At 34.9% G+C, this 17,115-nt stretch overlaps 1 protein-coding gene across 11 annotated transcripts in view; it reads right to left on the reverse strand.

Moving 5' to 3' along the window:
* LOC120779675 overlaps nucleotides 1-16,574 on the reverse strand; it is a 61,827-nt gene extending 45,253 nt beyond the window's left edge. For 2 of the 11 annotated variants that reach the window (XM_040112035.1, XM_040112032.1), the window contains exon 1: nucleotides 14,716-14,915. In XM_040112035.1, coding sequence (XP_039967969.1) covers nucleotides 14,716-14,850 — 135 coding nt within the window. In that variant the 5' untranslated portion in view covers nucleotides 14,851-14,915. The other 9 variants (XR_005705707.1, XR_005705710.1, XR_005705705.1 and 6 more) reach the window with 9 other exon arrangements.
* Nucleotides 16,575-17,115: the final 541 nt, after the last annotated feature.

Raw genomic sequence — 17,115 nt, forward strand, 5'->3', positions numbered from 1 at the left:
TTTATCACATTGTCGCCACATATTCGTAAATCGCCGCTTATACAACAACACGGAGAGCAATGCAAAATTTTCTCACTTACGTTTCACACAGCCATACGCTCGCATAATGTTTTTAACGTTCCACAAATTCCATTGATTCGCCTATATCATTGGAATGTGTTGTGCCGTAGTCACAACATAAACGAATACAACGAAAATTAATCGTGTGTTTGTTTTGCTACGCTCGTTTATTATTCAACGCGCAAGCGTATTTTGCTCGCTGATATCGTAAAACTTCAACTCGTTGAACATCGGTTGCAAAACAAAACGTGATAATGGAAAATTTGCGCAATAACAACGTTGTTGATCTAAGACAAATGTGTAGAGATGCAGGAATCGCCTGTGGTAGTAACAAAAATACGCTCATAAATCGTCTAGAGAGGTATAGACATAACGAGGAGCATTACGAAAGTGCTAGTTCGGTATTGTTAGAACAAGTTTCTGAGTTAGAAAAGACAATTCGCGAAATAGAACTGCGGCAAAATGTTGCAGCAACATCTTCAGACTTTGTACCACAACGTATTTCGTCACCATTGGATACAGATACACTTCTCACATCCTCGAACGTACACACCGTGCAATCAGTAGTACCCCCATTGCAGGTACCAACCACGCAAATGCAATTCCCTGTACCTCTGTTGCCGGTACCGACCTTACAAACGCAAATACCGGTATCCTCGCTGCAGATACCGGTCACGCAAACGTATTAGCAAGTAGCTTATTCAATACCTGAGCATACCCCTAGGTACACGCATGTTCCTGTTTATCCAACTTGTCCCGTAATATCTGATCCACAGTATGCGCCAATCCACCACCAGCAAAATTGGCAACCGCGTCCAATGTTTAATGTGCGCGAAAGAATTGATCTATTGCCATCGTTTAATCCAATTTCAAAGATGTCATTAAATGCTACACAGTTTATTCAACGCGTCGAAATGCTAAGTAATGCATACAGTATCGATGACAATTTTCTACTTTTTTCTGTGCAACAGAAAATGCAAGGACCAGCCAAGCAATGGGTCGATTCCTTGCCTGTTGTATACACGACCTGGCCCGGTTTTCAAACCGATTTATTGAAGATTTTCCAACGTTACACAGTGTCGCCGATGCCCATATTAAAATGTCGCAAATGAGAAGAGGGGAAAACGAATCTCCTCAAGAATTTTATTATCGCATGGTAGCTTACGGCAATAAACGTGGTATTTTTGAAAACGATATTGTTGTTCACATCATCAACGGTATTAATGATAGTGATTTGAAAAGAAAAATGTCGAACAGTTATACACGCTGTATTGATTTGTTGCGTGATATAAATAACTATTCCATTTATAACGACGTAAAAATAAACACGCATTCTAAACCAAAGCCAATACAATCCATAAATTCTACGTTCGGTACGCGTAACACAATTCCTAAATTGAATGAGAATATAGTGTTACAACTGTTCAAAAACGGGGCATTATTCCATTAAGTGCCCGGAGCCACAGAAAAAAATTCGTTGTGCAAAATGTCAACGCACTAACCGTACAACCGAAAAGTGTTCCGAAAAATCAAACCCTGTAAGGGCAATCGAGCCAGTGAAAAACGAAATCTCTGACGGTATTTTAAAGCAAATTAAAGTTAATGGTGTAAGTACAAATGCTTTCGTAGATCCGGGAAGCAGTCGTACTCTTGTCAAAGAAAGTTTTGCGATAAAACTCGATAGTATCAGTACATGCTCTATCACACTGAACGGATTCGGTGGAGGTAAATACGTATGCGATGCAAAAATAAACGCAATCGTCGAAATCGACAATGAGAAGGTTGAAAGTGACATTTTAATCGTGAAAGACAATTTATTAGACGAAAATATCTTGCTTGGAACTGACTGTTTATGTAGAAACGGTAGTCGACTAGTGATTGAGAACGGTGGTTGTCGTGTCGAAAATGCTTTAAGCAAACGTGCCGACACAACAATCGATAAAAATTATTTAATTAAACTCGAGCAAATATTTTCGTCGTACCGTGATGTGTTCTCAGAGAAAGTTTCTGATCTTGGTCGTTGTAAGCTAAAGAAAATGGAAATTGAACTGAACTCGCAAACACCCGTAAATATGAAGCCGTATCGTATCCCTTCTTCGAAAAGACCAATCGTCGCCGATATCAAAGAATTACTCGAACATTAAATTATACGACCATCCGAATCTCCGTACGCGTCACCAATCGTTCTGGTTGAAAAACAAAACTGTGAGCATCGTCTTTGCGTAGACTATAGGTGCCTAAATAAAATTACAACCAAAATGTCATACCCAATGCCAGTTATGGAGGAACACTTCGCACAACTCGCAGCTAATAAATATTTTACAACGCTAGATTTAAGAATGGGGTACTCTCAAGTTGAGCTAGAGGAGAAATCGAAACAATTCACGGCATTTGTCACCAATGAAGGGCACGACGAGTTTAACAGAATGCCTTTTGGGCTGGTCAATGCTCCGGCCGTGTTTCAAACTATTATGAACACGTTGGTGGCTAAAATGAAAACGGGTGAGGTTTTGGCGTGTCTAGATGACGTCATTTTATCCAGTCGTACGATTGAAGAAGGTTTAAAGCGTATTGAAAAGTTCTTGACTCTCCTTAGAGAAAGCGGTTTGACTTTGCGAATCGTCAAATGCAAATTTTTAGAAAGTAAAATCGAATACCTTGATCGCGTGATAACCGAGAATGGTATAATGCCTGGGAACCGTAAGCTATCAGCCATCTCCAATTTCCCAGCGCCGACGAATATCACAGAGTTAAGACGTTTCCAAGGACTCACGGGATACTTTAGGAAATTTGTCCCTGAATTTTCATTAATCACTAAACCTTTAACAACAATGTTACGAAAATCCGAACGCAACTCATTTCGCTGGAATAAGCCACAGCAACAAGCATTTCAACGTGTTATCGATATTTTGACATCCGCTCCGGTGTTGGCCCTTTACGATCAAAATGCGCAGCATGAAGTACATACAGACGCTAGCAGTATCGGCCTCGCAGGTGTCTTAATGCAGTCGTATGATGGTAAAGTGTGGCAGCCAACTATGTACTACAGCCATCATTTCACAGAACCCGAAAGCCGATATCATTCATATGAGTAAGAAGCTCCCGCCGTTGTCGAAGTGCTAGACCGTTTCCGCATATACCTTCTTGGTAAAAAATTTCGACTTGTGACCGATTGTGCAGCCGTAGCCAAAGTTCGAGATAACAAAGAGCTCAAAGCAAAAATCGCTGGATGGTGGCTGAAATTATCCGAATTCGACTTTGAAGCAGTACATCGTTCCGGTAGCAGGCTACCACACGTAGATGCCATGAGTAGAGCAGCTGACCAGCCCGCTGAAAACGTGGAACCGGTAGGTTCTATCCTCGAGATACAAGCCGACGTCAACGGTTGGCTTTACACTATGCAAATTCAAGACGAGAAGTTACGAGAAATAGTCGCCATCCTACGAGGTCATGTTAAATCTGATCGAGAAACAGAAATCAAGAAATATTTTCGAATCCAAAATCACCGCTTTTATCGTCTAGAAGACGATGGCCTTAAATTCGTCGTTCCAAAAGCTGTACGATGGCGTATTGCTCATCTATACCACGACAAGATTGGTCATCATGCGTTAGAGAAGACTGTATTCGTAGTAAGTTTTGGTTTCCCCAAATACGAAAATACCTAAAGAATTACATCGCCGCGTGCATTGATTGTTGCTATCGAAAAGCCCAATCCGGTAAAGTCGAAGGTGTAATGCACAACGATCCGATAGAACCGATACCGTTTCGTGTAATTCACGTTGACCACCTAGGTCCATTCATTCGCAGTAAGAAAGGAAATTGTTACATTTTGGCTATATCCGATGCCTTTTCTAAGTATTTTATAGTTAAAGCGGTGCGCGACACGCGGACGATTCACGTAATAAATACCTTAAAGGAGATAACTAGCTATTTTGGGTTACCGGCTGAACTATTTTCTGATCGTGGTACTGCTTACACATCCAAAACATTTACGGCCTATTGCGAAGAGAACGGGATAAAACGGCTGTACGTACCCCGCTTTCGAACGGTCAAGTCGAACGCGCAAATCAAACAATCCTTAGTTATTTGCGGACGTCTGTAGATAATCAAAAAGAATGGAACTTAATGTTACGAAATTTACAATTTTCTATTAACTCGCAGAAAAATAAAACGTCGGGTTATAGCACAAACGAACTCATTTTTGACTTTAGCTTACGCGATCTTGCATACAATCAGTTAGTTGCCCCCGTACATGAAGACGTAGACGAATCTACCAATAATTTTCCGATAGTTGAAAAACGTACCCTTGCACCCAAAAATATCGAGCGCGAAAGAAAAAAATTGAAAAAACGATTCGATGAAAGGCATTCCCTTCCTCGTATATATCACGAAAACGATTTAGTAGTCATAGAAAACGAAATTTCCGCAACCGGTGAGTCGAGAAAATTAGAACCGAAATATCGTGGGCCCTATCGTATCGCGAAGGTATTGAAAAATGATCGGTATTTAATAGAAGACGTGCCGGGTATGCCAATAAAATCGCGAACTTTCTCATCCGCTTACGAGTCAAGCAAACTTAAGCCGTGGTGCCACAACTGTCCCGAACTTGATGTCGAACTAGTTCCCGAAAACTACGATGGCGCCGAAATCGAGGTCGATTTCCTGTCAGGAAAGGCCGACTGTCAACAATCTGGCAACTTGTGTACAAAATAGCAATAGCCAAGGGGTGGCATCTGTACATGAAGAGAGTCGTCGAGTGGCGTCGGTTGCATACACACGTAACGAACAGCGAAATCGATTTTATTATTTCTTTAATTTCTAAACTTTGTAAAACTAACTTTAAAAGATTAAATAAACTGTTTGTATAATATTAATAACTGAAAAGAGGTCTCCTGACACATGTTAATGAAAGTTTGTAATGCACAAGAATTTCGTGCATTTAGCTGAATTTACCAGAATTGAGTAGGCTCAAAACTGGCCGATTTTTGCTATTTTTTAACAGATGTCGCTTGAAGTCTGCTGCCTCCTTTGCATTTACAGCATCAGAGGTAAGCAGTTTTATATTGCTAATTAAATTATGTTCAAGTATATTAACAAAAACAAATTTTAATATTTTTAGATGGCAGGAAATAAACAACGCACAGTTTGCTATCCATTTTTCCAATATTCTTAACTTTTTCGCACACTTTTTCCGCATTACAATCAATTATTGCTTTTAATTTAACTCTATTACCTTTCGACGTAATTAATAATAAACGAATTTTTTTGTTAAATTTATATTGATTTATCAAAAATACCAAAATTTCTATTAATAATTTATCTTATTCATTTTTATTTTACTTTTTTCTTTTTAAATAAATAAACAAATTTCACTATCAGCTTTCTAAATGCACAAGTCTGCCGTCTGTCACCATAAAATTTCAATGCGCATTAGCGTTGCTTAAGGCGCATTAATTTTGCTCGTCTGTCAGGGCTATTGCCCTATCTACATATCTTACAAATGAACCAAAGTAGATAAAAAAGCAATTAAAATCCCAATGACAGGCCGTAAAACGTACTTGAAAAAAAGTAACCCTGGCCGAGCCAATACCGGGATTTATCAAGAGAAAGAAACTCCTGAAAGATTTTGCGTTACTCATCACCGATAATGAATTTTTTTATGCATTTTACTCGTTTACAAAATGTATTCACATTTGTTTTGCCTGCAACCATTGTTGGATTTATCAAGAGAAAGAAACTCCTGAAAGATTTTGCGTTACTCATCACCGATAATGAATTTTTTTATGCATTTTACTCGTTTACAAAATGTATTCACATTTGTTTTGCCTGCAACCATTGTCTTATTGTATGAATATATGGATTTCAACGAAAGTTAAATTTGAATTAAAGTAAGTTTTGCACTATTTAATACAAATCAAATCTGCAGAACCGAATTAGTGAAGTGTTAGTGGATATACACCCAACTCTTTTATTACACGGTAGATACGTTCCTCAGAAATCCGTGTAAAAAAAACCGTGTAAAAAAGGAGACGTTTCCTATGGAAAAAGGGGGCATACGTTCCATGTCATCTTAAAACCGTGTAAGATTAAATAAAGAACTATAACTATTTACTTCGAAAAGCCGTTATAAAAATTGTTGAAAACTATAAAATTTCAGATATACATACATACAAATTGTATGTTCATATGGTATTTTATTGAGCATTAAAACTTAAAATACAGAATTCATACAGGTGAAAAATTGGTAGATTAAGCAAAAAACAAAAGAAATCTGTTAATCCAGAACTAAGAACAGAAAAATCAGAATAGAAATAAAGAATAAATATTAACCTTCTATATAATTATTCGTCGCTACTAGATAACAAGCGCCATTGTTTGCGACGAACTGGACTAAAGTCGGTATTATCGCTAGAGATATCCATTAAAGCAAATATCATGCGAAAAAATGTGTAGGTAAGAGATATAGAATAAGGGGATTTCCCAGTTACTACTATGTATGTTCATTTCAGCAATGGTGCTAAGTGTGGTAAAAACAAACATAATTACAAGACAGTGGTTTAAAAACCGTAGATTAAAAAAATTTTACAAAAAAAAATTTTTCTCAACCGTGTAACTTCAAATCCGTGTAAAAAGAAACCGTGTAAAAAAAAAAGAGTTTGATGTAAATGTTAAAAATATATCGTCACCTAAAATGCAAAATAACGTAACATTTTCGGAAATTTACTGGGGAAAAAATAAAACCCGTTATAAAATGGAAGATGCGTGAAACAAAATTAAAATATTGGTTAAAACAGGATTATATCTGATAGCAGAAACTAAAAATGTGGGGGGTATGTAATTTGAAGTAGTGGATCGTAATCAATGAAACACTCAATTTTGAATTTTTTGATCATACGTTATTTTGCATTTAAAGTGACGATATGTATGTGTAAAATTGATTATAAATCAAATGTTTCAAAAACCATAAGTCAGCGGCAATATATGAATATATTTTCTTATTTTGGAGAACCTCCTCCATCGGCACAATCCCATTTTATACCCGAAACCGGGGGTTGCTATTCTAAATCCCAGCCATTTTGCGCTTGAAATATACCCAAAATACGTATTTATAGTGCGCTAAAAAAAGTGTATTTTGAAACTTATGTTGCACATCCATTTTGGAGTGACTCGGCAAAACAATACCCCTGATCGATGCAACACCGTGTAGTTCACAATTCTTTCGCGTCCTACTACTTTCGGCATTAACGGCCTTAGTGCCTTATCGAAGTGATTTTAAATTGGTCCACGCTAAATCTCTTGGTGCGACTCTGATTTTGCGGCATCTACTTGTCAGCATTCGAAATCTATTACATTATGACAGCTAATTTAGTGCGCAAAGAGAAGCAATGAATCTAATTCCACCTGAAAATCGACTTAACAAATGAAAAAATGTGTCCATTATTTCTATTATATGGAAAATATTCAAAATAAGACGGCTGTTATTTCAAAATACTAAATGACAATCTTTACTTATGATAAATATTAAGTGATGTGAATTCTTGAAAGGCAAAAACAAGGGCTTAAATTTAATCTAATCCCTTTAAATTTTCGGTCTGAACATGGTAAGTATATAAATATTTTCCTTGCGATTTAAGGGGTTACATACGTCCAGCAGCACCAAAAATGCGCTAAAAGAAAAACTGTTTTCAGAAGGGATAACAATAGAAATAAATATAAAGAAATTTATACAATGTTTATTGGTACCTACTTGAAGTTTATAAAAAAAATGCATATTAATTTTTCTTTACAAAAATTAGTACATAAAATATCACGTGACCCAAAGTACAATGAAAAAAAGTTGCTCCACGGTCTGCATGTAAAAATGCATGATTTGTAAAAATAAAAAACATTCTTGTAAAATGAAGTTGTAGTTACAGTCTGTCGAGCCGAATTTTTTAATTTCGAAAAATTTTCCAATTTACGGAATTTAGAAAAAAAGTATGCGTTTTACGTCATAAATGTCACAATTTAATGTTTATAAAATTTTTTAATACAATGATCGAAAATCCGGCTTGACAGACTATAGAGAAAACATTTTCGAATATTTAAAAAAAATCGCATCAAAAAATGTTAAAAACTGTATGAGTTATCATGCAGACCGTGCCGGGAAAAGTAGTTTCGAGAAAAACGCGTTTAAAGACGGCGAACTTAGCCTAGCTAGCCTCGAGCGCACAAGTTCTCAAGGCTGTATCTCCGAGACTATTTCTCGAATCAACTTTAGGACAAAATTCTAGAGGTGTTGTAGAATTTAATAAGACAATAAAAAATCCATTTTTTGAAACCCCTAAACCTATGTAAACCCTTAAGGAATGTGGTTGATGATCGGTAAGTTTTAAACAACATTTCAAAGTAATGATTTTAACTAATTTAGGATGAATTTAACGATTACTTTGAATTTCCTTCAAGAAACAATTGTTGATTTCATGTTTCTTCGCAAAACCAACGTTGCCATATTCGCATTTTATTGAAAAAATATATTGAAATTTAGTACTGGATTGTTTTAGAGCCGCATACTAGCACAAGAAAATTTACTGCAGGACATTTTCTTGACCATTTCTTAATCGTTTCTTTATATGAAGTTTTTACATTTCTTGTGAGCTGGAAACTACCCTTTAACAAACAACTGTAAAAAATCTTTATAATTTAAGTAGAAATTATAAAATCTGTTTAAAATTTACTTTCTTCAACAATTTAACGGTGTAATATGTATTTATGTAAAATGTCGGCTAAAACAGGGTTGTAATTATATTCTTACGTGTCATTATAGGAAAATAAACATGGGTTTTGGTCTGACATATTATTCAGGCATTGCAAATAATTTTCTGCGTGTGTTTGTTATTGTGACGTTGCACACAGAGGAAAATTCTGCAATTCGTGCGTCGTGCAAGGGTTTTGCAAGAGCAAGAGAATACCGCTTCGCTACATCGAAAATGATATTTTTTCAGTAAAACCAAAATTTAGAATAATTGCCACTGACTTATGGGTTTTGAGATATTTGCATTTAAAGTTCAAAAAATACAACTATTTAAAATTCATCTTTCTCCGAATTATAATAAATTAGTTTTTTGCATAGAAATCTTTACTGCGTTGGCGGCCTTTAGCCGCGTTTCAAAAAAATAACCCTGGCCGATCCACCATCGGGATTTATCGAGATAATGAAAATTCTGAAAGATTTGTACATTATTCATTACACGATAATGAATTTTGTATTGACGGTATAATCTTTCTTTTTTACTTATTTTTACTCGATTATAAAATATGATAACACTAATTTTTTGCGTGCTTGCAACCATTTTCTTATTCTATTGAGCTCCTTTTTGCGTTAGCGGCCTTAGGTCGCGTTTCAAAAGAAGGCCGCTAACACAAAAAAGAGTTCAACGCAAAAGAACTGAGGACGCCCAGGTGTTGTTCTGACCGAGGGTTATTTTTTTGAAGCGCGGCCGAAGGACGCCAATGCAGAAAGGAATTATATGCGGAAAACTAATTTGTTATTTATCTATTTGTTTTCTTTATTTCTTTTGGTTCTTCTGTAAAATATGAACGTAAGGTAGCACTGATTAGTAGTTAGAATGCAACCCTTTTGTTATTGTGTGAACAAAAATAATTGAACAGAAGTTAAATGTTGAATAAAAGTTATTTTTGCATTATCTATACTAATATTATAAAGAGGAAAGATTTGTACCTATTTTCTTATGTTTGTAATGAATAGGCTCAAAAAGTACTGGGCCGATTTAAAAAATTCTTTCAATAATAGAATGCTACATTCTTCCAATTTGACATAGTCTACATTTCAATTTGAAAAGAATAAGGGATCCTTGGTAAAATTTTAACAATTTAACCGAAGGTGTAGAAAAATGAGTCTTAAAATGTCTTTCGTCGAATGCGCTGCCGAAACTTTTAGCGATAGAAGAAAATAATGTACAACATATTGAAGAACATCATAATGTCTACAAAAAACTCCGGGGTAGCATATGTCCAATTATTGTAGTTGTCACTACAACTTTTTTTATTTTAAACATTAATGAAAATGCATGAATCGCCAAACCGTATGTACGCTCATAACTTTCATACGACTGAACCAAATTTGATAATTTTTTTTTTTAAATGTTCGTTGAAGTTCAAGGATGGTTTTTACGGAGAGAAAAATTCGAATAATTGCCGGCCTAAAAACAGCCATTTCTTTTTCCCATACAAACGAATGAATGTTTGATTGTTAGTAACGCTAAGAGAACGGCTGAACCCATCTTTATGAAATTTTCAGAGGTTGTTCGTTGGGGATCAAAGAAGGTTTAGAAATAAAAATACCTTATACTTTTCATGAAGAAAAGTCGGGAAATTGGATAATTCCAAAAAGAAACTTTTTTACATACAAATTTTTTTCAATTTTTGTTTGTTTTGTTTTTCAATATTTTGATTTGTAAATTATTTGAATCGTTCAATTTCGGTCGCTTGCTTTTTATTCCGGTTATTCAAAAAAAAATTATTGAAAATTATTCAGTGAACACTTAACGTGTGTTTCACACAAAGAGGTCAATTGCAGATTGAAATTTGTTACGAAGCCACGAATAGATCGCCCTAATATCGGTCGGCGTTCTTTTCGTCGTCAACGTATGGCAGCCCAAGGCAAGAAGTACTTCCAGGATGCGGTGACAAACTTGCGGAATTATGGATCGCGGTCAATCAGCAAGCGATCGTCATAATGTCACAGCATGACTTTTCAAACAACAGTTACGATGTTTGATTGACTTTTCTTGAAGCAACGTATATGTGGTGCTGTTGGGAGCTAGATGTAGAGGTTTTCCGCATTTTTCTTTGGATTGTAACCATCATCGGATCAAATTGATGAAATCATTTCTGCGGAAATTCCTGATGTAGAGAAAGATCCAGTATTATACGAAGTGGTGGAAACCAATATGGTTCATCTTTTCGGTTTGTATGTCTGACAATAAATGCATGAAACACTATCAACCTGCTTTTCTTTCGGAAACACAAACTGGAAATGATGGATATCAACTCCATCGGTGTCGCCCACCAGATAGCAGAACATTCAGCAATCAACTTACAAGAGTGAATATCGAAGTTGACAACACATGGATCGTACTATATTCACCGTTATTGTCTAATTCACATTCACAACTCATATCAATGTTTAATATTGCAGTTTGGTGAAATCGATAAAATACGTTTGAAGGTACGTCACCAAAGGAAGCAACATGGCGATTATTGGTCTTGAACGATACGGTAGATACGTGAACTGCAATAAAGCACTCTGTAGGATATTTACTTTTGCAATTCATGAAGGTTTTCCGACTGTTGTGCGTCTCGCAGTTAATTTGGAGAATGGGCAAAGAGTGTATTTCAACCCAGAGAATACAGTAGAGCCAGTGGAAACACCGCCAGCAACAAAATTAACATTGACGAGTTTTTTCTAAACTTTCGTCAGTGATCCGTTTGCGAGAACATTGTTCTATTCGGAAATCCCCTGATATTATACATGGAATGCATCGTCGAAGAAATAGTTGTGCAGAAAGCAAGGCCAACCAGTAGATTGACATCCAGATGTGTTCTCAACTAATGCATTAGGACAAATTTACACAATCCACCCGAAAAACGATAATTGCTTCTACTTTCGGTTGCTATTGATTAATGTACGCGATTCAACTTTATTTGAGTCATTGCTTACTGTGAAGGGTACGGTGTGTGCAAGTTTTGGAGAAGTGAGCCAACAATTACAATTGCTGAAACACGTTAATCAGTGGAATGAAAATGAAGCTCGCATACTTTTCGCGATAATCATTTCGACATATCAGCCTTCAAATCCGCGTCAATTATGGGATACGAACAAAAATGACATTGCCGAAGACATTTTACATCGCCTTCGCTAAAAATTGGAAATGGTACAATTTCGGTTGATACTTCCGGTGGTTCGATATCAATTGCATCTTCCCTTTATCAACTCACGAAATATGAACTCATCGCAAATGTTCGGATATTTGCCAAATTATCGTAACTACAATTCCTTAAGTGCTCGCGCAATGTTGGCTGCCAAAAATACCGATGTTGTTGACTTAAACTGGAAGATTCCGGGAGACTTGCGCTCATACAAATCGATCGATCGTCTTGACAATGAAGACGACGCCGTGAATTATCCAGTGGTATTTCTAAATTCTTTGCACAGGCTTGGTATGTCATTGCATCGTTTGCGTCTCAAAGTAGGATCGGTCGTTATTATGTTTCGCAATCATCATGCCCCGAAACTGTGTAATGGAACCCGACTGATTGTGACGCACCTATCGAATACAAGAGGCAGAATGCTTGATTCTACGAATTCCTTTGAGTTCTAACGATTTACCATTTCAGTTCAAACGTATTTCGTTTCCAGTGAAAATTGCTTTTGAGATGACAATCAACAGGACCTAAGGATAGTCGCATAGTGTGACGCATAATTTGGAAGTGCTATGTTTTTCACTCGGAGAAACACACATTTTAAAGATGAATTTTTGAACTATTAATGCAAATATCTCAAAAACCATAAGTCAGCGGCAACTATATATTCTTGATCTGGAGGACCTCCTCTATCCGTACATACCTATTTTTACCCCAAAATCCGTGGATGCTATTCTAAAATTTACCCTTTTAAGTAGTTGAATTGAACTTTAAATGCAAATATCTCAAAAACCATAAGTCAGCGGCAACTATACATGTACACACATATATATTTTCTTGATCTCTAGGACCTCCTCCATCCGTACCTACCCATTTAACTGCGAAATCGTGGGATTTTTGTATTATTTCTTTTAACTTATCAAAATGATTTTCACTTAATTTTTGGGGTCGGCTTTAGTATACCATCCCACGATTTCAGGGTTAAAAGTGGTATGGTTGGATAGTGCTGATGCTCCAGATTAGGAATATATATAATTATTGCCGCCGCAAACTTATAGTTTTCGAGATATTTGCATTTAAAGTTGAAAATTTTGCAAATTTAATTTTGCAATTTCTCGACTTATGGTTAGTTTTTCTTCCGTATTATCCACTTTTTATACACTTACAATTCACTACAATATTTCTACATATTTATTTTTTATTAATATTTTAGATGTTTGCTTAAAATAAGCATTTTATATTTTACATAAATATTATTACACGTACAATAACAATAAGTCTTCCGTGTTGTCAAATAATAAGTATTGCCATATCTACACATTTATCAAACGAATAAATAATAGGTTTATACGCCAAATACATAAATCATTATCCTTTTTCTTGCTATATCATGAGTAATAATCAAAAAAGGAGTTTTACTCGAAAAAAAAACCCTGACACACCCTGGTGCTGGCACACCCCGGTGTTGGATCGGCCAGGGTTATTTTTTTGAAGCGCGGCCGAAGGCCAACGCAAAAGGAAGTTTTACTCGAAAAAAAACCTGATACACCCTGGTGTTGGCACACCCCGGTGTTGGATCGGCCAGGGTTATTTTTTTTTTGAAGCGCGGCCAAAGGCCGCCAATGCAAAAAGGAGTTTTACTCGAAAAATAACCTGACACACCCCGGTGTTGGATCGGCCAAGGTTATTCTTTTGAAACGCGGCCGAAGGCGCCAACGCAAAAAGGAGTTTCAATCGTAAAAACCTGACACACCCAGGTGTTGGTCGCCCGGGATAATTTTTTTCATGCATTTCAGTTTTTTTTAAATTTATTTTTATTGTTTTCAATCATTTGTGATATGGTAACACTTATTATTTGACAACACGGAACACTTATTGTTATTGTGCGTGTAGTAATATTTATGTAAAATATAAAATGCTTATTTTAAGCAAATATCTAAAATATTAATAAAAAAATAAATATGTAGAAATATTGTAGTGAATTGTAAGTGTATAAAAAGTGCATAATACGGAAGAAAAACTAACCATAAGTCGAGAAATTGCAAAATTAAATTTGCAAAATTTTCAACTTTAAATGCAAATATCTCGAAAACTATAAGTTTGCGGCGGCAATAATTACATATATTCTTAATCTGGAGCATCAGCACTATCCAACCACACCACTTCTAATCCTGAAATCGTGGGATGGTATACTAAAGTTTCCCCAATTTTTGTACTTCTTCGGTAAATTTTAACTTAAAAATATCATAAAGTAGTTATACCCTCGCATTCATGCACTTTACACTTATTTAGTACGTGTACACATGGCCATGTGTAGTTTCATGAAGGTAAAAGAAAAACATTTTAACCAAAACATATTAAAAAGAGATATTAACGGTAATTTTAGGGACGCAAATATGAAACACATCAGTTAGTATGAATATCTACACACATACATGTATACTAGTATATAGTATAGTAGGATATATACATATATATAGTAGAATATATATATATATTATATACATATACTTATATAGTAGGATATATATACATACAGCCATTTCACTTGGGATTCATTTATTGGTTATTTTATTGAAACAATTTCTTTTCGCTGTTATATTTTAAATAATCGTTCCACAAATTATTTAATTTGTATTTGTACACATGTTTCCATAGCCACATACATTTTGTTTCAATCTCAGTTGGGCCGAATACAAGTAGCATTCATAAATTTACAAACACACTTACGTCTTTTATACGACAAATACAGGCAGATTCAGATTTGAACAGCTCAGAAATATAAAACGAACGAATAACTATTATCGAGTAACGCTGGGCAACGAAAATTAGTAAGATACAAAAGGTAGATAAACTTGCACACATAACGATATAAAGAAAAACCTTGAAGGTTATACGCCACACGATATATTATAAAAAGTGCCAATAAAACTTCCATTAATCAGTAATACAGGTTATCTTTTGCCTCCATAAACACTAAGCTTATGATTCCATTAACTGCTTTCCTTATATTGCGTATACAATGCGTTCATATTTTAAGTGTTATTCATATGTAGTTTTGATTTCTTTCAAACATATTGAAGTTATTCATGCAATCTTTCTCATGAATAGTTTGCCGTTTGTTCACAATTTAATCAGCGTATAAGAATTCATTTAGCAACTGCTGACATGATTCCGTTCAAAGAAACTTTATTTTCTTTTTAATAAATATGTTCATACTTAAACTAAAGTAAACCAACCGTGCGACGAACTTTGCAGAACAGCTAGCATTCAAACCGACTGCCAGGGATATTTATCTCTGCTGACTGTTTTAATGACTGAGGGTCGAACCAAATAACCGAATGACAAGACACGGCGAAGAACCAGTGAGCAAAGTTTTTTCAAAGAGATAGATATGTATTTTACTAAGTGAGAGCGGCAGATACTGCCGTGAGAAAAAACTAACTTAATGTTTGATTGTGCATTCTGATTTTAGAACTTCAACAAGTGATTCAATAAATCGGATATTAAACTTCCAACATTTCGTTTCATATGCAGGAATAAATATGTTTTAATTTATAAAATATGAATAATTTCTCTTTTAGCGCATATCCAGAATAAATAGCACATAAACTCAATCTGTTTGCATACCCACAAGTGAAACCTTTGTATTTAACACGGGCGCAAGAATTATAGAATACAAGATTACGCCAAGTGCCATGTTGTGACGTAATTCTTTTAAGTTTATAAGAAGCAGCCTAGAATAGCATGGAAATTGTAAACAAAAACACAAACACTTTTGTTAATTCGCGAAATTGACTCAATTTTAAAAGCTTATAGTGAAAGAGTTTTAGAGAAATTAATGATATAATGTTGCCGAAAAAACATTTTAGTTGTAGTTTAATAAATAATTTTATATATTGACAATATAACTGCCAATTAAATTAATCATTGTAATTACGAAGTATTCAGCAATTTAATTTTATTATACACTAATATATAAGTACATATACATATTAATAACAGTTTTGATTTATTTAAATGAAATGATAATGAAAATAGGGTCGGGTTTAGTATCGCGCCGGTTAATTTTGGTTCACTGTACCTAAACGAAAGAACCAAATTTTAAATTTTAAACACGCATGTATGCTTAAATTATCGAACTTTATTTTAAAACATATTTTATAAAAATCGGTTCACAAATTTTTCCACAAATTCACTTTAAAAAATGCTATTTTTTGCAAATTTCTAAATATATGCTAGTGTATTTTCATCTGTTGTGCATTGTACCAAGCCAATTATGGATACATTTTCACGCACATATATTACTTATGAATTATAAAAACCACTAGTAATGTTTTTAATTACTCTTGATGGTTAATTTCTTTGTAAATCTTTAAATAAAATACACCTTTTTCTGCATTGAGTTCAGTAATGCGGATAACCAAAATGACTGCCTAATTTGAACTGTCAAATTACCGAGAAAGCACGAACAAAAGGAATAAATTAAACCCACTTAGCAATAAATGTATGAAGTGAACGCGAAAAGGTGTTCAATGCTAAAATAGGCTATGTTCATAAATGCATCATGACTTGCAGCATAAGCAACAGTAGCAACACTGCAAGTTTGACGTTTGATACTTCTTTTACAATTTTTGACAATTTGCAGATACATTTGTTTGCATTTTTGAACGCATATAGTACTAAAATGGAAATTTTGCTGAATCTAACACTAGACGCAAAGAAATGATAGATTTTCTTTAAATTTAAGAAAAAGAAGGGTATTGAATTCAAAAAGAAAAATTTGTAGGTACAAATGTTTGTCTTTTAAAAGACAAAGTATTTATAGAACAAACTTTCGGGATTTTTAAGAAACAGTTTAAAATTTTAAATTATATTGAAGCTTCGAGCATTAACATTACCACACTTAATGTAATACTCGCTTGCGCTATCTTACACAATTTTATCATAAATAAGAGAGGTTATTTTGAACATATTAACGATACAATAACACATGCCGATATGGAAACCAACAATGAAATCGAAGGAATTCAAGATGCCCCCATTCGCCGAGTTGGTTCAGATGATATCAATGGAATCGATAGAAGAAACTATTTTACTACTCTGTTTTCAGCATAAAAAATTTACTTT

The sequence above is a fragment of the Bactrocera tryoni genome, unplaced genomic scaffold (assembly GCF_016617805.1).
Source record: "Bactrocera tryoni isolate S06 unplaced genomic scaffold, CSIRO_BtryS06_freeze2 scaffold_11, whole genome shotgun sequence".
In the NCBI taxonomy this organism is placed as follows: Eukaryota; Metazoa; Arthropoda; class Insecta; order Diptera; family Tephritidae; genus Bactrocera; species Bactrocera tryoni.